Source organism: Battus philenor, unplaced genomic scaffold (genome assembly GCF_028537555.1).
Source record: "Battus philenor isolate CCGP_79_NKW_IND1 unplaced genomic scaffold, ilBatPhil1.0.hap1 SCAF_14, whole genome shotgun sequence".
Taxonomy (NCBI): domain Eukaryota; kingdom Metazoa; phylum Arthropoda; class Insecta; order Lepidoptera; family Papilionidae; genus Battus; species Battus philenor.
This window is the reverse complement of record NW_027181676.1, coordinates 10203973-10226622: the sequence shown is the minus strand read 5'-3', so window position 1 is coordinate 10226622 and position 22650 is coordinate 10203973. Positions and strand designations below refer to the sequence as shown.

General features: G+C 35.4%; 1 protein-coding gene across 1 annotated transcript in view; it reads right to left on the bottom strand.

Annotated features, from left to right (window-relative positions):
• Kdm3 (Lysine demethylase 3) overlaps window positions 1-22650 on the bottom strand; it is a 165866-nt gene that overhangs the window by 93049 nt on the left and 50167 nt on the right. The window contains exons 4-6 of the mRNA XM_068761134.1: window positions 16195-16416; window positions 5303-5387; window positions 3160-3227 (exon numbers count right to left, since the gene is read on the bottom strand). Coding sequence (XP_068617235.1) covers window positions 3160-3227; window positions 5303-5387; window positions 16195-16416 — 375 coding nt within the window. The remainder of the gene's footprint in view (window positions 1-3159; window positions 3228-5302; window positions 5388-16194; window positions 16417-22650) is intronic.

Genomic DNA, 22650 nt, shown 5'->3' with positions numbered 1-22650 from the left:
TAATACGATGCCTAAACTACTTCTTATTTTTTGTAATTTATTTATATAATATGGAAGTAGTATCATTAATAAATATCAAAGAAAAATTATTTCATCAAATCAAAGACAATTTTATAACTAAATCCAAAATACATTAACATTTCATAGATATTTTCTGAAGGTAAAGAAGTAATTTAAAGATATGAGAGAACAAACTCATCATTACAATTTCTTCAAATAGACAATTTCAGTGTTTTTTTTATACATTTAGCAGGTTTAAAATTGTTCGTTGTTTACCCATTTACCTTGTGTTAATGTCTAATACCGTAATTATTGCAAAAAATGTAATTTTAAATGAGTTCCTTAATATTTTGTACTGTTTTAACTTTCGAACCCAAACGGTATCGAGTTCTTTTAATACATATTTTAAGTAGGTAATAGTTAAATTTGTTGATAAGTTTGTTTTACACGAACAATACAATTTTATGAAGTCGTTATCATACAACCAATAAAAAAAAGATTACAACTTTATAAAGAGATGAATTCAAAAAGAATACCCCAACTAAAAGTCGTTAGTATAAATAAGATCGTATTTTGAACTTGGTAAGTAATATGACAGAGCGATTAAATTAAATTGCGTAAATAAAAAACATTATCGACATGCTTGATGTCTTTTGTTGTCGAATCAACAAAATTACTGGGAATTGCCTCAAAGCTGTTATGGGTCACTGCTTGGCATTTATCGTTGTTTCTCTTTGTTCGTATTCGCTATACGTCTTTTGTTTCGTATAAAATGTCAGTCCAAACTTATTTAAAATAATTTTTTTCGACAAATTTGTCTACATGTTCAATATATTTTCTTCTATTGTCACAGATAAATAATTTGCTTAGGGTACATAATACAGTTAGTTTTTCTTGTTTGTAAAATGATAGGATAGAAAGAGAGATATTTATACCTCATCCTTTTCATTTTCAGCTATATTTTTTAATTAGATATTCAGGTTTTGTGGAGAATTTAAAGCGTTACGTTAAAGGTAAAATTGCACCCAATATCTAGTTCATATTGAAATCAGTGAAGCAGTATACCTTCGAATGTGATAAAGACATAATTTACCTAAATGTATTATTATTTATAGGAGCATGTGAAGAGTCGCCGACATAATTATGACAACTGTTTATGAATACACGTTTTTATGGTTCCCGTTAACGGCGGCCTCTTGTTCTCCCCTATCTTACTAGGAACTTACAATTTGTAATAAATTATTTCACCTTCTCCTTTTTATTTCTTCACTCCTTTTTCAGTCTTCATCATTCATTCGGTCTTGTAACATACTTCACAAATACTCATCCATTTTTAGTTTCGTCTTTTTCGTCACCTTTCATCCTTCACCTCACTTCTCAAATAGCATAGATATTGGGTTTCTTTTCTTTTTTTATCACAATTTATTTAATGCTTAAACTATTTCATAAACACACATTAAATTGCGTCGCTTAATACACATTGTTTAACTTTACGCCTACTTTCACATCTATAATCACTAACTTTTTAGCCGTAGTATCTGTGATCAATAGTGTCTGATTAAATTATGTTTGCCTATTATATAAATATATGTTAAATAGTAAAGGGTAAATCCTAAACTAATTACAATAATATGTAATAAATTTGTCCGCAATCGCTTTGTCAAATAGAATTTACCAAGCGTACGGTAAACGCTTAGTTATTTATACACCGTTCGTCATCGGCATCGCCCTTTGGGGAGGAGGCAAAATAAGCATTAACGCTCAACTTGTTCAGATATAGCGAATTCAAACCCCGCAGAGTTCAGGTTAAATTAGGCGCATGCGTCAAGCCCGACGTGCATAAACATCGAGATATCTATAATCATCGTAAGAATTAAACACAGGCAATATATTCTAAACGTGAAGTGGATGAAATATATAGATAGAACATTTAAATAAATTACAAACTCCAATCGTAGCATGAAATGAGACCGTAAAAATGGGGTGATATATGTACTTATTAAGTCCTCGAAAAAAGCTGGATGTAAGCCGTTTCCCATCGGAGTCATTGGAAATCTATGAGGAAGTCTTATATCCACCAGCCGATGTCTTACGGCTGAAATAACGATAGCGATTCTTGAAAGAATTCGCCCGATATGAAGTGTTTGTAGAGAAAAAAAGACGTCATTTACCAAAGCTATCATTTTCATTTTAAAAAATTATAGCAAAAAAAATTGAACTGATATATTAATATTCATAATTAGAATTAGGTTAAAGTCGTAAAATTTCGATAATCAACATACGAAATAACACACAAGAAATGTTTACGTATAACTTACATTAATTAAATCAATTACTAAGAAACAATACAGGTAAATTACGCACTCAACAGATATTTGTAAATCATTCAAAATGGCTGTTCCTAAAACATTTTTTACCGACCGCAAGGTTAAAATATTAACAAAGAAAAAAACAGAGCAATTAAATTATGTCATTCAGGCGACTTAGTCACCTTGGCGCCTTAATAAGACAAAATGTCAAAAGCCGTGCCGTCCGCAGACCTTAAAAAGGTCACATTACAAATAAGAAACAAGGATTTTACGAAAACAGATTTATTAAACGAGTAGAAATGATTAAAAACTCGATTTACAAGTACGCATTTAAAAAATAACATTACAATAGCGCTTCAAAAGTATCTCCCCGCGGCATAAATATCAGGCTGGTATTAATTAATTTTATTTAAGAAGCCTTTAATTGGCTATATAATGTGAATAGTGGTAGAAATAAAATATTTAAAATCATTAACCTTTTTATTTTATGTATGTCATTTGTCAGCAATAGGAAAGTCATTTCCAATTGCCCAGTAAAAAGTGATCACTTTGAAAATATTTTTACTATTGACATGCGACAGGCAATAACTTCTGCAAGAACAAAGTCTGCAGGCATAGGTAGTTAACAATAAAAAAAATACATTTAGTAATCCGTATTTTTAAAATGCTCTTCTGATTATATTATCAGTACATAATTTATAATTTTTAAACTATTGATTTTATAAATTTTTGACAAGTTATTAGCTATACTTTCGTCCCTTTAATGCTTTTACACTAATTTCGAATCGACCTGTATATTATTTGCAGAAAATATAGGTTGATCTTATTTATGTTTCGTAACCAGACTTACTTGTAAATTGGAGCGAGATCTTCTCGGCATTACACCTACAACTTCTCCCCTCATTATAGACTCGATTACTGAAACAAAACGAAAGAATAAGCCAAGAGAAAAATAAATTATACCCATTGTACGCCCACAATATTCTAACATTTCTAAAATATACGAAATATGTTAATGTCTGTATTGTAGTATGTAAACATAATTTAAATAAGTTCGCTTCTGGCAGTGCCAATTATTTTGGGTGCTCTTCACACGTGATACTATTTTTTTACATCGGAAGTTGTTTATTTTGACATCAAAAACACACGCGCGAGTACACCTGTTCATACAAACGAGTGAATGTTTGCAATAACTGGATGAATCTTTGCATAGCGTTTTTAATTTGTAAAATTATACTTTCAATTTAATTTTTATTCTTTTTTAATTTATTTATAACGGACTAAAATTTTTTTGATTACAAATCCGATAGTGAATAGAAATTAAACCACATTTCGATTTCCGCATGTTTATAATTTACATCACTATGACTTTTTATTTCAATGATATGAAATAGAAAGTATCTAAATTCATCTCTGTAAAGATTCGAGTTTTCAAAAAATTACCAATAGTATAATTTTGACTCGTTAAATATATTAATTATCCGCTATTTGTGTGGATTAATTTAAAGTAATTCTTTTAATATTTAAAAATCAATAATCACTAAACATATATAAAATGAAAATATCAGCTATACAATATGATGTAACTATAAAGAGTATCGACTGATACATAGCATATATCTAAAGCAAATTATTTGTTAGCGTAGCCAACTTCAAAGTGATGTCGTACGTCACAGTCGGGAGTAAATCACTCATCGTATCGTATGTTGTTTGTAAATCTAAATGCGGTACTTTATAAGAAACAGCGATCGTCATCGTCGTTTCACCCATAGACGCCCACTGCATGGTATAAACTTCTCCCAAAAAAATCTATGCGGAGATACACCATAATCGCCACGTTTGACAGGCGGATTGGTGATCACAGTGTTGTACTATAGGTCGCAGAACGCTGTTTCTCATCATCTGAAAAATTATTTGTGGGCAGTGCCAATTTTATATATATATGCACAAAGTGTGAATTATATAAAATTGTATCTCTGGTATCGAACCCGCGACCTACTTTCGCACGAGTTAGTCCTCTACTGCTGGGCTACTAATGCTCAGAGAAGAAACAACAATGTCTACCTAAAATAATAATTATTTTATTATAATATCAGTGCAGATTACAACGTTTACTTACAGAGGTGTTATGTTCTAACGTTTACTTCATTAACTTATACTCTCCACCTAGAGATAGTATTGAGTTTTATCAACTTTTGTAATCGTATTAGTTAAAAACTACAATGGAGTTCTTACAATCTGATAAGTGCAGTCATTAGTTGCAGAATAACGAACGCAGTTTCGAAACTCCACTGTGTCATGTTTAGCAGGGATAAACTGCAGTTTTGTAGGGCTTCTTGCATCCAATTATGCATACACTAATACCGATGGAGCTCCAGGCCGCCCCGTCTCCCGTTACAGTACGACAATGGGTCGGATGCACGCGGTTGCGCAATACAATAGTTTTCTATTATTAGCCAATCGAACATACGTGCATAATACACAATGGGCCGATTCATAACTGATGTTCTTAGTGCGTTTAATGTAACAGTAGGTGGTAACAACTGATAAAACATGTACATATAACAATATGAAACCATAAGATATAAATTTTACTGATATATTTAATAGATTCTTTCATTCACATTTAAAACACATTTTCTTTATAATTTTTGTCACAATAAAAGCTGTAAGAGGCCCAAATTATATATATAAAAGAAATCGAGTTTCAAAATAGGTTATTATTATTACACAAATTTATAAATTTTGTTTTTATAATGTGTAAAATTATAATTGATTATTCGAATTGTTTATAGAACAGATACTTTTTTTTCAATGACACAAAATACTTAATCCCGTGAGATATTTACGTAACAAATCATATTACCATTTTTAAATAAATAAAAGCCCATTCAAAAGCGGAAGATGTTTATATCTTTGTTTTTAAATAGTATTAAATATGATTATAACTGAACCATAAGCTGCACATAACTTAAATAACATTCTATATTTACCTCCATCACCAAGAAGTCTCATTTGCACCAAAGCTGGGTCTTCGCTGTGCTCTTCTAGCACCGTATCATCAGTAACCGTGAGCTCCTGGTGGGAAATAAGCTGCATTACTGCTAGTTGAGAATTTCTATACAAAGTCATTTACACAAACTTCAACACCTATAGTGAGAAACAATTAAGACGTTATCTTTGTAACTAAGGTCACCAAGATTTTTTACGAGTGTAGCTACCCTCCATAAGTTGATTAAACTTCAACAGCTCCCGACAATTGCGTGTCGTCGTCATTCACTCTAAAACTTCCCACAATTGTCGTACATGTTTATAACAATAATTTATCAGAAAGTACCCACCAATACGTACTAACCAATACTTACGCACCAATATTTACGCACCAATATTTACGCACCAATACTTACGCACCAATACTTACTAATTAAGTATTGGTTAATATATAAAATGTAGTAATAGCAGAAGTAAACAATGAACTAATACAACATATCTTTCTAGCCTCTGAAAACATTCCATTGTATCAGCGAGTAAACGAGATCCAGTGAATCGCTATTAAAACTTTCTCACGCCTCCGCGTAAACGTAAATAAGCGGCGTCTGCTTTATAATGCTTTCATCGGCCAAAGTTCTTTAAATATTTACAAAGTACGTTTGTAAACGCGGAAACCTTAATATAGCGGATTGATGAGTTTGCTCACACATACGTTACACATTACAATAATATCAAAAAAAAATCTTTAAAAGCATTTATTATAATTTCAGCATTCTACCATTACAAGGTATAAGCCTACTCCAAAGATCGACACGATGACCAGTCTTGCGCTGCCCGTATCCAGTATAATATGGATCATAATATATGTTACACTGCGCAAAATATAAACAGGCCACGTGTATAAATAAACGCTAATTCCTTCATTCAGATCTCACGCCACGAAGAGACGCCGCAGTAAAATGACGATCACGTCGAAGAAAAAGCTAAAAGCGTCATCATGTCTAAAGATAAACACTGTAAACTAGAACGACGGTGGTTTTTATAAGCGCTTATTAAGCTAACGAGTGGAATGAGTTTCCGGTACGTATCCGCCGCGGGTCGCACAAGTGCGGCGGCTCGTGTCTCGTAAATGCAATTTGAACTGTATCATTGCGATGACACATTTCACGTGGGAGACACTGAGATAAAAATTAATACCATTTTATTTAATTACAGTCTAAGCTAACTTGTAAAGCACAGGAAACATTTAAAAGAAAATTTAAGAAATAAAAGACTAAGATATTTATACATGTCAAAAAGAAACCATAATATACATTCGAAATATCACTTATTGATGACAAATAAAAACATTCTTCGTATTGGTCAGACTATAAAATCACCTCATTACTATTTACATTTAATCAGTAAATTTTCTTTACATAAAACATGGTCTTAACAAATCATAACCCTGGCTATTTGTTTTAGATCCTAAAACATACCACGTGGAACGTAAACACACAAAAACAACATCGTTCTTTCTTTAGATAAGCACGTCGTCGGGCCAAAAGACTAAGTTCGGAGCAAACTCCGCAGAAACAAAGAGGAAACTTTAAGAAAGTTACTGGAGAAACTAGGAAAGGGGCCAAACTGGGAGGTTACTCAAAACTTTGACGTCGGGATGGTCCTCCCAACTCGCCTACTAATTCGTAATATAAATTTGTTTAACGTCTCTACTTTTTAACATTGATTACTTAGCGAACATCAAGATAGATTGAAGTACTTGGAAACTTTGACAGGGATCTTGCCAAGTTTTTAATTGAAATTGTATTTGTTTCAAACCAAGTCGCATAGATTAGCGGCGATATGTATATAAATGTTATTGCTGTACAAATAACATCGTATACAAATGACACATCGAATCTACGATGACATATAAGATTAAATGAGGATATGAGATAAAAAAAGCCGCGATTTTCTGTAACGATTTTATAAGAACTATGATATCGTATTAAATTAATAAACAAATTCAATATTAAAGGTATATTTCGCCGTGTGTAATTTAGATTTTTTGTTTTTAAATTATAAAGCATAAATAAAACAAATCGTGAAGATTCCTACTTTGCTTAATTAAAAGATACTAACAGATTAAACAGAGTAATTTTTATTACCACGAGTATTCGCATACAAGAATTTAACTTAATATAAAATCTCGTCGTAAGCTTAACCTAGAATTCGACATGCGTCTTGAGTCATCCTTGTGAGTATTGTAATTACTGTAATTTTCTTATTACTTTATATTAATATTTTTTTTGTGAACATTTATAAAAAGTAAAATGTCAATAATGTTTGAATATAAAAATATGTTTGTTTTTCCATTAATTATATTAAGTTGGAAATTAAACTTTAATTTAATTTATTAATTCAATTACTTCTAAACTAACCACAATCTTATCTCTCAACAAAATCAGTCGTTCGCAACGGAACCGCCACATTGATAACAACGAAAACAATTATCTCTGAAACTGTTCCAGAGTTCCGATGCAACTAACTCAAAGGAGATGAAAGAAAAACAAAGTGTTTCAATAACGCAAAACAACAAAGTATTCTCAGCGAAGTTATCAAAGGGTGATGCCGGTGGGATGGGGCCGTCGCACGCCACGGGCAACGGGGTTGCCGCTTATTGAAACAATATCACGTTTTATCTTCAATAATTAAACGACATACTTACAAATAGAAATTGCCATAAATTATCCAAAAGCCTGATTGAATTACATTTTCACATAAGCTTATGACGACAGTTAATTTTTTACTTATTCATATTATAATCGCTCAATAGACTATGTAAAGGGCTATGCTTAAAATTACTCTACAAGATCCAATGAGATATTATGATTTTTAAAACTACGATCATACATAATGCAAATTGTAAAAAGTAAATTGACAATGTAATTAATTCTCTTTTATACAACGCAATAGTCTAGCTATTATAATAAATAAGCACTAGTTATAATAGATATAAACTCTTTGTTACTGTATATTTCCATTTTCGAGCACTTTACATACATAAATGTTAAAATCAATTGCATGCTTTATGTTCTCATGTTTTGCCTCTGACGACCCTGACACTGAAAAAACTTTCTCATGTTATTGATTGTATGAATTATAATGTATAATAATTGATGTCACTTGTCTTACAGAATATACTGGTTCATTGGTTGTAGATGTAAACGCTTTGAGAGGTGAATGTGTGGCGCATTTGTCAATTAATGTATAGAACACCCTATCTAAATTTCAATGCTATCATAGATAATAAATATGGTAATGATAATTTATTTACTCTTCTGCCTCAGTAGACATTATACAGCCTGTTATAAGCGCGTCGAATTCTAATAGAAAAACAAGTTAATGTAAATTATTACAGAGTGAGAGCTTTATACAGGTCGATTGGAAAAAGGTGAAAAAGCTTTGTAGCTTATTGCTCACAAATGAACTATTTATTCACTCATTGAAGCTTTTACATTTATAACCAATCACCTTGTTTGTAAAAGTTTTATATGTGATGTATGTAAACATTAAAATTCTAATTGTTTTCACACGTTTTAAAAATATGTGAAACTGTTATAAACATTTTGTTGTGTACCAGCCAACAAATAACATTTAGAAGGTAATTTATGTACGTAATCATGTTCTTCATTCAGAAATAGAAAACCGATAAAATTACGTTGGAATATTTTACCATAAATTGTCAGGTCAAACCAGTTTGAGTTTTAAGAATATAAAATAAACGTTAAAAAAACTAAACAGGCTAAAGATGTTGAATGTTATGACAGACTGGTTTTACCGTGCGCAATTATAGGAGCAGGTTTGGTTTAACAGTTTATAAAATTAGATTAACAAAGTATTTAAGTCGGCTCCTTAAGTTTAAACAGATTGTATATTTTTATTACAGTCGCTTATTAGTGTTGTGTTCATTTTAATTTATGAATATTAAATTGTCAGCCAAAAAATAAATTATTAAAATTTTTAATTTATATAGGTATTTAGTATTAATAGCATAAGCGGTAGAGTAACCTAACGTTTTAGTATTTGGAACTTAATGTCACCATAATCATTTCAACCGTAGAACAACCACTGAATATTGACCACCTCTATGGATTTCCAATGTGACCGGTATTAACCAGTCTGCAATAAGCATTTTCCGACAATCTTAACAATCTTTTCTGAATGAAGAACTTAATGTACAAATGAGAAATTATCTGTTATGGCTAATGTTACATTAATGATATGACAAACCATAATATAATATCTCTTAGCATTTTATTTTCAATCTATTTTTTCAACATTTTATTATGTTATTTATCACAACCTAAACGTTCGTAGTGCTCAGGTACGTCTGGGTAAGGACTCAGTTGCTGTAATAACTTGAGAATTAGATTGCTGTTCCATTTATCAATCCGCGTCGGATACATTCGTATTTTGTATTCATAAAGACGCTTGTCGCTGAATTGTAAAAACATTATAACGTTTAAAACTTACTATTAAACTTTTGTAAGGCAACATATTCCATCAATTATGCCACTCACCCGGTTATATGCGATTATGTTATATGCGGTTGGCCCACTCTCTTACTCTGACCACTAGGCGGATAGAGGAATTATATGGTTATGAACCATTTAACATAGCACAGAACACGTTCTAACCGGCCACTTATTGTTACAACAAATTAACAATAATTTCATTAAAACTATTAAAACTTTACAAATCGTTAATGCACAAAATAATTACAAGCAGTTACTGCTACGAAATCGATTAAAATTTGTATTAATAAATATATACTAAACATTAAGGTTTGTGTATGTAGTGATCTCACTAACACTAGTCACTTTATTTAAATTGTTATTTGCCAAAATTTTTATTTACATTTATTTTAATACAAAAGATTTTATTTACATAAACCTAAACACCTAAATTAATTTAAATTATATCTACTTGTAATTGTTTATGTGTATTCAATAAATAAATATTCGAGGGTCAAACTGACATTGTACGCAACATTTATTTTAGCAGTTTAGCTGCGACATTTGCTTGCCGGCCGGCTATGTAGGTCACGGCCCGCCGTCGCCCGCGCAAACCCCGCTAACTCAGTGCAGCGGCTGCGCCGGCGCGGGATCCAGTCTCGGTACGATTTTGACGCGGAGCGCATGTCAGTTTGCCCCTCAACTTTCTCGCATAAATACGTTGGTTTTAGTATAAGTTTTCCCATTCTGCCCTCGCACCTTCTATTATTCTAAAAAGCTTGCTAAGTACCCACGCACGCACGCTTTAGTGGTGACCCCGATGGAACAAATGGCGAATGAGGAGAACAAGAACAAAGGATCGGATGAACACGGAATTTCGGGTACGTCTTCTGGTGGATCTAGTGAGATAGCCGCATTGACCCGACAAATACAAGCATTGACGGAAAAAGTCGACCGTATGTCGCGGTCAAAGTCAAAAAATCGGAATTTCTCAAAACGTCGAGGTCGTTCATCAGCATCATCCACTAGGTCTCACTCAAACTATAGAAAGTTCCCAATCTGTTGGTACCATTGCAAGTTCGCGGACTCAGCAAATAAGTGTGTCAAGCCCTGCGATTTTACGGGAAACGCAAAAGGCAGTCGGTGATGGCGGCCGACGACTGCCCGACTACCGGTCGCCTATTCGTCACGGATAAACGAACTAAACTACAGTTACTAGTCGATACAGGAAGTGACTTGTGTGTGTTTCCCCGTAAATATTTAAAACAATATCGCTCAAAAACAAATTTCGAGTTGTGTGCTGCGAATGGCTCAATTATTCACACTTACGGTTTTTACAACTTAGTGCTTAATCTAGGCTTGCGCCGTGACTTTTCGTGGAATTTTATTGTAGCTGACGTTACGAGGGCGATAATAGGCGTTGATTTCCTTTCACACTACAATATTATAGTAGATGTACGAAACCAGCGACTCATCGACGGCGTCACAACGCTCGCGACTGTAGCGTCACTCGCGAATACTAACGAGAGTATTTCTTCGGTGAAGGTGGTATCTGGTCACTCGGTGTATCACGACATACTTGCCAAATTCCCTGAAGTCACTCGCCCACACGGCGTTCATCGCACACTGACTCACAACACAGTTCACCACATCCGCACTACACCTGGGCCACCGGTCTCTTGCACACCACGCAGGCTTGCGCCTGATAAACTTAAGATTGCCAAGTCGGAGTTTGAGGCTATGTTGCAGAACGGTACCTGCCGTCCTTCAGAGTCTGCATGGGCTTCACCCCTCCACCTAGCCCCCAAGAAGGACAACGGGTGGCGTCCTTGTGGGGATTACCGCATGCTGAATGCCCGAACTGTACCCGACAGGTACCCCATCAAACACATACACGACTTTTCCCATTGTTTGTCAGGTTGCACAATCTTTTCTACCATTGACCTGGTAAAAGCCTACAACCAGATCCCCGTGCATCCGGATGACATCGCGAAGACAGCCATCACGACGCCGTTCGGTCTGTACGAATTTCCTTATATGACGTTCGGACTTCGTAATGCCGGACAGACGTTTCAGCGCTTCGTCGATGAGATGCTACGGGGCCTGGATTTCACCTACGCTTACCTAGACGATTTTCTTGTCTTTTCTAGGGACCAGAAGACGCACGAAGATCACTTGCGACAACTTTTCGCCAGGATGAAGCAGTACGGCATGGTCGTCAATACGGCCAAATGTGTGTTAGGCGCGCCGGAAGTCACTTTTTTGGGCTATCGCATTTCAGGTAAAGGTACCACACCGCTGCCGGCGAAGGTTGAGGCGATCAAGGTTTTCCCTGTCCCTAAAACAGTGAAAGAACTTCGTAGGTTCCTCGGGATGGTAAACTTTTACAGAAGGTTCATCCCAAGTGCAGCTTCACAACAAGCTCCTCTCAACGCGCTTCTCACAGGATCAGTGAAAGGCTCACATCCTGTTGATATCACTGGACAGTCGCTCGAGGCTTTTGAGACATGTAAAGAAGGCCTATGTCAGGCCGCCTTGCTGGCTCATCCCAGCTGTGACGCTAGATTAGCGCTTGTCACCGACGCGTCCGATAAGGCTATTGGCGCCGTCTTGCAGCAGCAGTCGAGGAACGATAGGTCGTGGGAGCCACTAGCATTTTTCTCTCGTGGGCTGAGTTCTTCTCAGCAAAAATACTCGCCCTACGACCGAGAGCTGCTCGCCGTATATGAAAGTATAAAATACTTTCGCCACATGCTCGAGGCCCGAGTCTTCACGGTCTATACAGACCATAAGCCGCTGATTTACGCTTTTCACAATAGGAAAGAAAACTGCTCGCCCAGACAGTTCCGGCACCTGGATCTGATCGCGCAGTTTACCACCGATATACAGCACATATCCGGTAAAGACAATGTGGTGGCCGATACCCTCTCGCGAGTTGCAGAAATTTCCCAGCCAGTAGATCCGGAGCAGCTGGCAGTCGCTCAGCACTCCGATCCAGAGCTCACACAAATCGCAGAAGGCTCCACGTCACTGTGCCTGAAAAAACTTAAGGTTCCAGGCTGCCACATGGAGCTGTTCTGCGACGTCAGTACCAACGTGGTACGGCCCTTCGTCCCCAAGATGCTACGGAGACGGGTATTTGAGAGCCTTCATTCTCTCAGTCACCCCGGGGCTAATGCAACAGCCAAACTAGTCTCCGAGCGTTACGTGTGGCCAGAGGTAAAAAAAGATTGCAGGAGCTGGGTGCGAACGTGTTTAGCGTGTCGTGGCACCTTCAAACTTCCTGCAGCCCGTTTCAAGTTCGTCCATATCGACCTGGTAGGACCATTGCCTCTGTCACAAGGTTTTAGGTATTGTCTCACCGCCATCGACCGCTTTACGCGTTGGCCTGAGGCAATTCCTTTGGCAGATATTTCAGCCGAGACAGTGGCACGAGCCCTACTCAGTGGCTGGATATCCCGATTTGGTTGTCCTGCTGACATCGTTACCGATCGTGACAGGCAGTTTGAATCCGCGTTATTTAAGAATCTTTCACGCATTTCTGGATTCAACCACCGCCGAACCACAGCCTATCATCCGGCCTGCAATGGTCTCGTGGAAAGATCCCATCGACAGTTGAAGTCTGCCATAGTCTGTCACGGTGATGGGAATTGGGTAGAATCTCTCCCGCTTGTTTTGTTGGGTGTTCGAAGTGCCTACAAGGAAGACCTGCACGCTACCTCAGCCGAGCTAGTATATGGCGAACCACTACGCCTGCCAGGTGAATTTTTTGACTCAAAGGCCGACAATACCCTAGACTTGATGGAGTTTACGTCAAGACTACGGAGTATAATTCAGAGCTTGAAGCCTTCACCTGCAGCTCGCCATAGTGGTACGCGTCCGACGTTCGTTTTTAAGGAGTTAGCCACTTGCAGTCACGTATTCTTGCGTGACTGTACTGTCGGCGGTACCTTAAAACCCGCGTATACCGGACCGTACGAGGTGCTTCAGCGTGACGATAAAGTTTTCGCTATCTTGGTCAATGGTAAAAAAGTCACAGTATCGGTAGACCGAGTTAAGCCCGCTTACATACTACGTGACACAGACACCACTCCATGCACACCTACTAAACACACAACACACACAGCAACACATTCAACTAATTCCACTCTTACAACACAGACACAATCACATGACACACGCAAACACGATACAAAAACACATGTGACACGCTCAGGAAACCAGAGCTCACCAGATCCTGAGAAAAATACTCACACTACGCGATCTGGACGGAAAGTAAGGTTTCCTAACTATTATCGCCCTTGACGGTCTCAAGGGGGGGCTGATGTAGTGATCTCACTAACACTAGTCACTTTATTTAAATTGTTATTTGCCAAAATTTTTATTTACATTTATTTTAATACAAAAGATTTTATTTACATAAACCTAAACACCTAAATTAATTTAAATTATATCTACTTGTAATTGTTTATGTGTATTCAATAAATAAATATTCGAGGGTCAAACTGACATTGTACGCAACATTTATTTTAGCAGTTTAGCTGCGACATTTGCTTGCCGGCCGGCTATGTAGGTCACGGCCCGCCGTCGCCCGCGCAAACCCCGCTAACTCAGTGCAGCGGCTGCGCCGGCGCGGGATCCAGTCTCGGTACGATTTTGACGCGGAGCGCATGTCAGTTTGCCCCTCAACTTTCTCGCATAAATACGTTGGTTTTAGTATAAGTTTTCCCATTCTGCCCTCGCACCTTCTATTATTCTAAAAAGCTTGCTAAGTACCCACGCACGCATGCTTTATGTACATAACGCAACTTTTTTTTACCGATTAGTGAACAATTTGTACAAATTCGATTACAGTTAACGTTAACCCACTAAAACTTCCAGTCTAATTTGGTTATTGCGGTCAACAGTATCTAACAAGATACCCATTTCGATTACGAGAATAAATCACAATGGCGAGTGAGTCAAGTCTGTTAAAGCTTGTAATTATATCAACTAGCGACATCTATTGACGGTTATCTGAGTAAAACTAAGTGAACTTTAGAAAATTTTCCATTGCAGTACGACATAAATAATAATAGATTGCTCGATTGGAGATAAATTTAATTTATAAGGTACACTGTTGAGGAAATCAAGTTAATTAAACTTCAAATTAATTTATGACACTCTAAAACGTTGATACTTAGTCCAATCGAGTTAATTTCAGATTGACTTATAAATAGCCGTCTTTGTACAAAAAAAATTTACAACACGATAATAAAAATGTTTTTAAGCAATTTTACTTTCACTGCATGCGTTAAAAGACTCGTTTGAGTTATGTATATATACTTACAATATTGTACGAAGAACTTCGCGAAGAAATATTCGTCGGAATATGATTAAGAAAAAATTCAGAAAATATATTGCGAGCACCTTCTAATCATCAATTTATATGATAAGTAATGAATTCAGGCGTTAGAAACGATAACAAAACAACGATAAGGTCTGTAGGTTAACACTACAAAGCGAGCTGCGCGCTTTGAAACCTCCGTGCTAGGTACACATCAGCGGGGGCTGGTTAATGCAAACACTGGGGAGGAATATTACAACGAAACGTTTTCTATTGTTTGTGGAGTATAAAGCCCGTTTACTGTGTCTGAGTTTATACACGCACGTCTGGAGGCCGACTTTGCTAATATTGCTTTGTTGTATACGTTAAAAGAACAACTATCCCTCGTACACATTTTTATATTTTTACCGTTGCTTACTACAACTTAATAATCACAACATTCATTACTTATACACGTAGATTTGTATACATGTAAAAGCTTTAAAGGTTTGAATATTTGATCTATTCAATTGTCAGCAAAAGGCTTTAAAGTTTCACACGTATACTCAATTACACTTTAAAGAGATCATTCTGATAACAGTTACATTAATTGATTTTTTATGTTGGAATTTGACAAGCCATTGACATCTTTTAATACAAAGTCTACAGGGACTGATAGAAAATAATAATTAATTTTAATATACAGCAATCTGAAATTTGATAACGCTTTTCCTTAGTACATTATCATTACGTCATTCATTATTTTTACCACACACTAATTGAAGCAAATACATTGACCCATGTAAAGGTTTTAGAACTATAACCAATCACACTGTATTTGATGAATAAAGCAAACATGAGCAAGATTTTTGTAGTACATTCATTTGGTATAATGAATCATCTTCATTTAAGTTGTAAGACGGCCACAGCTGAACATAGACATCTCCCATAGATTACCAACAGGACCGGTCATAAGCGGCATGTCCCTAGCCATGTGTTCCAACGCCCGTTGGTCCAGTACCACTTCAACTTGCTAACCAGCTAGGCTAGACGCTACAAACTATACATAAATTAATCGTCAAGTAAAACTTACTCCAGTATGCTCATTGACTCCGACGATGACTGCAGTGTACCACTGGGTAGCGCCGGCGGCTCGGTAAACCTGCGCACGACAGCCGCCCAGAACTGACGGAGTGCTAGTTAGAATCCGCTGCCCATCCTGCATGGTCCTCCATTCGGCAGCCTCCGCCAACAGCGAAGACAAGATCTCCGCGCTGACACCTGCTTCAGAGCCCGCCAAACGGCCATCCCATTCCTTAACGAAAAAAAATTAAAACTGTTTAATATTTGCTCATAATGTTGATAATATTAGATTATTATAGATTAAATTAAGCTCAATCATTATAATGATGTTATAGCAAACGATGAATACAGATTTAAATGTATACAAACCTGTACCACCAATACCTGTTTTGTAACGTTATAAAAGTTATCACATGGTATATGAACACCGATTATGAATAAATTATATCCTAGAGACATATAACCTAATTTTATTTATTTAAACGCTTCTTATGCAAATAATATCGGCGATTTTTCACCAGTTTACCAAGTTTTAGTGGGTAGACCCCCCCCCCCCCTATAGTTGGATAGACAACATAATTAAAGTCGCGAGTAGTCACTGGATGCGGTTATTGTAGCGATCTTAAGAGGAGGCATTCATGTCTTGCATTGGTGACTATGTGCTGAGAACGGTGATGATTATTAACCAAGTTTTAGTTAAGACATCAGGATCCCCTGAACATATTCAAAAAAAAAAAAGGTTTTCGTCAACCATATTTGTTTGGTAGACCTCTGAAATCATGACAATGGTTGATCAATCTCAATTAAATATAGGTATTACCTATCAAAATAACCAATTTATGAAACGTCAATAATGTTAAATGCTTTGCTTTCTGACATGTAATTGAAAGTTGGTTTTGGACGTTTAATGAGACATCGAAATATGTACTATTTCACACACGAAATTCCACTAATGACCTTAGAGGCCTTTTGCGAGAATGGATACAGTTAACCATTTAGTCGTGATTCATGAAATTAAGGCGAGATTTAATTGTAAAAATAAACTTATGAAGAAATGTTTTTTTTAATTCTTTTAATTCTTTGTAATGTAATCATTAAGGTAATGTGTTTTTTTTAAACAAATGACCTTATAAGTTATTTGTTTACATCTAAGGTTATATTTTTTGTGATTGATTGTAGATATTTAAAACAAATATTGTCATATTCCTTGCATTTGAAATAAATAGCTCCAAAAGCTATCAGATCACACACATCACAATCTTCCATTATTCCTTTACAATAATCATTACAAAAACAATTATGTATATTTTAGCGTGAATCATTCAAAATTCACAAACGTACGTATGAAAGGCCCTTGTTAGTTATACTTATAATCTAAAATCATTATCCCGCATACAGCATGAAAAAGAATAAATAAAATATTACTTAAAGTCCAATTACGGCGATAAATGAATAATTCCAACTGCATATCGCCTTTACTTATATAACGTATGTAATTCCAGAATAGTAATCGAGAGCTCGATGCCCATTAATAGTGCAATTAAAATAGTAGTATGCGAGTTGCGACCTCGGCTGGCTTGTAAACATTTTGACCCACATTATCGGACACTTACACAACACAGTTCGCCGCCACTATAAAATACCTACGCATATTTATCATTACTCCATCTTACATAGTAATACCAGCATGTAGGTTCTTTATCGCGTACATTACGCCGTCTGAGCTTAAAGCGCGAGGCATATTTATGTCAATGTTACAGCGGTACATACGTGTATGGGAAACACACACCTGTGTCGGTGCATACGCGAGTGGGCCCGGCGACAGACGTATCCGGTGCGTTGAACTCACCTCCCCCTCCCCCACTCCCGTTTGCCGCTCCCCCATCCACCTATTATATCTACGTACTCTCGTGAAGCAGACTTTACCGGTTGCTCTATTACTACGCTATTGAGGCGTTATAGGTTACTTCTGCTTCCACTTTTGCCAACAAAAAAGTTTTTGTCGAACTGAAATTACGTTGAACGTTAACAAGTTACGAATAAAAAATTTAATAGCTTCTTTCGAAATGAAAGTGTTGACCAATAAAAACAACTAACTGTATGATTAATCAAAAAACTGGCAACAAATATAGATAGGAACGTGTCGTGTGAGCGACGCATGTCCAATTAGCGGCGTATGCGACGTAATTAAGCGAGCAAAGCTGGCGCTCGAGCTGGAGCGGCTGTGCCCTTAGTTTTTCACGGTCAAGTCGTTTTCACCGAGTAATCCGACGGTTACGACACCGTAATCGTTTGTATTCGTGTGGCAGTCACGCTCCGGCGCCCGCTGCCCCGGCGATGAGTCAGCCAGCTTACGCAACCAACCGCTCGCCCGTTCTTTCCGTTTATTTCGCTTGCTCACTCTGTTTGTTGAGATTACAACTCTTAATTGATTAATGCCAGGCACTTTTCATGCAGTTTTACCCGTATTGGCTTAGAGAAAGTTTACAATTCATGACCTCATTTTTGCCAAGACGGTAAACCATTATTATAATATCATAATATAAGAAGATCGTCTTGTTTCGATGAGTATATACGTTCAATTTGAAACAAAATCATTACTCTTAGTGAGAATATAACATGTTATACTTATAACTTACACAACAATATTAAATTCCCCTTCACAAAGGGAATACCAACTGAAATTGTGCCTTGTCAAGATACGGCATTGATCGGTTGATACGACTGGCAACAAGCCTTCGCAAAGAAAGGGAGTACTCGACACAAAGGGAGCGGAACGTTGTCATTCCACAATAGATATTATTACTGTTGTTAATACAAGTGCGCGCTGTACGCATGAGTAGGCCCCACTCTCCTGCCTATCGGGCATGTCATGGCATCTATCTGCTGTTTGTTTACTCATAATAAATTTCTGAGTTACGAATAAAATCTTTCTTCATACATACATAGATCTACTTGAATAAAATATTATAATTATAATTAACCTTTTCATTAAGTAATTACTACTTTGTAGTAAAAAAAATTCTCACTTTGAAAGGAAAGCTTGTTTCTGGTGATCGACTTTCTCAGACCTTTTACATCTTTTTTGGTTGCGCAAAACAAGTGAAATAAGCAAACAAAAAAGTGAAAAAATACCTTACAGTAACTGTTTATGTCATAGTATGAATAAATAAACGCGCAATTACCCCGAATATGCCCCATAGTCTTGTTACGCTCGTAAAATATTCTCTAAGAAATGAAAGATTCTCGGAAATATTAAATTATTATAAATAAGCTTAAATCATAGTTTTTAGACATCGTGGTGATCGTTGGAGGCGGCATATGATTTGCAGAGGGCGTATATCGAGTGATATGATAATAACTTTTAAAATCAAGGATAGAATTGATTCAGGTATTTTTTACGAATTAGTTCCATTAGTAATATAAAACGTTGTGGTTTCAATAGTTTTCAATTATAAGATCGAATTTCAAAACTTTTTGAACAAAGTTTGGAAAACCCTTGCTAACAAAACCAAATGGTGTTGACTTTCCGATCCAAATTGTACAGTACAAAGCAAAGGCATTGACTCGGTGACTACCGTCTAAGTATCTCGTAGGAGCGAACGACCAGGAAGCCATTAGATCTGGCACACATTCGCTCCCGCTCGCTCATTCAATTTCCTGGCCACGCCAGTCCACGAAGCGAACCCCTGATGCAACTATTGATAACAACTATCGACATTACGTTCGCAATAATGTCGACACACGAAGAATTCTTACCATATAATCTACGATAAACGTTATACATTACTTTTTTGATAATTTTTTTTAAAAACGCAAAGTTTTTATAAAACTATCGCTATCAAGATTACAATTATCTAAATCAGTGCATAACTTATCGCAAATCATCTGATATAGGCGAAATGTAGAAAGCATATTTATATTATAAAAATGATAACGTCTAGCAAAAAATAACCTATATTTGTACAAGCACATAAATATAAAAAATAATGGTAAATAGAATAAGAAAGATTAAGTAAATAAAACAATTGATATGCAAATCAAATATTAACGCAATAAATCAAACTCATTCAAGTATTTCTAGTCACGAATAAGGAAGCGTCGGTTCACGTTAAATAATACTCAGCAATATAGGAACGGTAAGCGGTTTTCAAGGCATGAATATTCCAACAACGCTGTCTAGGTATCTTCTATCTTTATGTATAGGTAATGATCTCGCTTCCACTTGAAGTACAACCTTCTACTACTTTTTAACGGGTGATTTATTCACAAAGAAAAAACAAATGCTCATGTAAATTTTCCTTGGAAATTATCTCAATGCATCAAGATTTATTATGAACAATTTAACAGTTATATAAAAGAAGAGTAATTAACAAACAGTACGAGACGGTTAGTTATAATAATCATTAAATATTCCAAGAACAAATTCAGCATGCTGAACCCGACAATTTATTTAAACAAGTGTATTGAACCTAACTACCAAAGTGTAAGCCGAAAACATAATACGCTGCCAAAATATACAATGTTTGTAATTAATTACATTCAAACAAGTTTCATGATACTCGTATCAAGCGATATTTATACATAATGTCCGATTATGGCAAGAGATTAATAATTAAATTTATATTTAGACTTACATTAATTACAGATAATTTTGTTACTAGTATTAGAGCAGGTTTTAACACGCAAACTAATTGCAATTGGTATGATTGTACTCTTGTAAATAACAAGATTAAAAAACTTTAGAAATTAACAGTCTATATTCAGACAATATTTCGCTTAAATTTAATGAAAGTCCGCAAGGAATTTCAGGTATCGGTTACTCGAAACTCTCAGAAGCCCTCTAACGGGGCCTGTGTTCAATTTAATACCCAAATACCTAATTTCCCTTGTGATTATGTAATTGCCGAGATTTTAGTTAATATTAAAATACCGCAACAAAATTTTTGTATATTATACTTATAATGATTAAGAAATCAACTTTAAGAGGATTAAGTATTAGAAGGATTGAATAATTACCTTATCATCATCATCATCATCACCGCAGACTTAGAACGTCCATAGCTGAATATAAACCACCCCGATCATATAATATTTGCATATAATAATATAAGCACAAAGAACAAAAGAAAAAAAAAACATGCGCATGTTTTTATTTAAAAGCGCAATCCTATTTAATGGGATGGGCCAGTCATTTTCAGTAAAAAGCTTTCCACCAGAATTTTGGCACGGAATAATCTTATTGGCATATCATTACACAAGTATAAACATAAGTAGCTAAATAATATTTCGCAAGTAAGATTCTAAATTTTATGAGTGGCGTTAACGTGCTAATCTATGTCATAACCGCTATGAGAACACTTTCTAAATTTATGATTGCATTCAGCATTATTGCGTTGAACAAACCGTATTCTATTCCGACGTTTTATGTGCGAATATAATGCAGATGCATCAACTCAAAAGTACGCTAGCACTGTGTTATTCTATATCCACTGCCATATTCGTGCCGCGGCTCAAATTACGGCTGAGTAAACACACAATAAGGACGCTGTGGAAGCAAACCGGCAACAAACTTTAAGCAAGTTTTGCAATTAAAATATACAAATACAACAGTCGAATTACACTATGAGTAAGTTACTTTTATGTATTTTTATACATATTATTTATTAGTAGAACGTATGGCGTCTGGTCATATATAATTGACTACAGATAATTAAAATTAAATTTGAATGACACGACCTTTTTTTATTTACGGAAGAAAAACGTGTAATATCGTTGGTTATATTTAAAAACTAGTATCTAGCTAATGATCATCCATCAAGAGATATGAGAGAGCTGGTGGAAGCGCTCATGTCTGCTAACAAAAGAGGAGCAAAACATTCCAACGCAAACGAGGAACATTGTATTTGGGTGATGTAATGGAACCGCTTGTCGTGCGAAAAAACACATCATATTAATTTATACCAAATGATAACGTAATAATAATACACAGAAACCTGAATTGAATATAAATTATTTGGTTTCATTTTGTTTCTGTGTTACGCTATTATATTTAAAATAACAAAGTTGATTTCAATAACTTAAAAAGGACATGTTCAATCATCCAGAATAGTGTATAGACATAATAGACTTTAGATTCTAAATTCTGATTGAAAAATTATGATAAGTAATTTTATTAAACTCTCTTATATTAAATTACTAAAGAATGTTTAAGGTGGGTAATACGTAATAAATACGATAAATAATAGTAGATGACTGATTATACATAGAATTATTATTAAACCACGCTCCAAAATGATCAACAAGAAATTTTATTACTATTTTAATAATGATATAAATTACGTAACATATTCACCGCTTTTTCAATTACAATTTTTTTATAAATTAATAGTGGTAAACTAAATAAATTTTATTAAATATAATATTTTAAGCTTCAACATTAAAAGATGTCATTAAACTCTTTGAA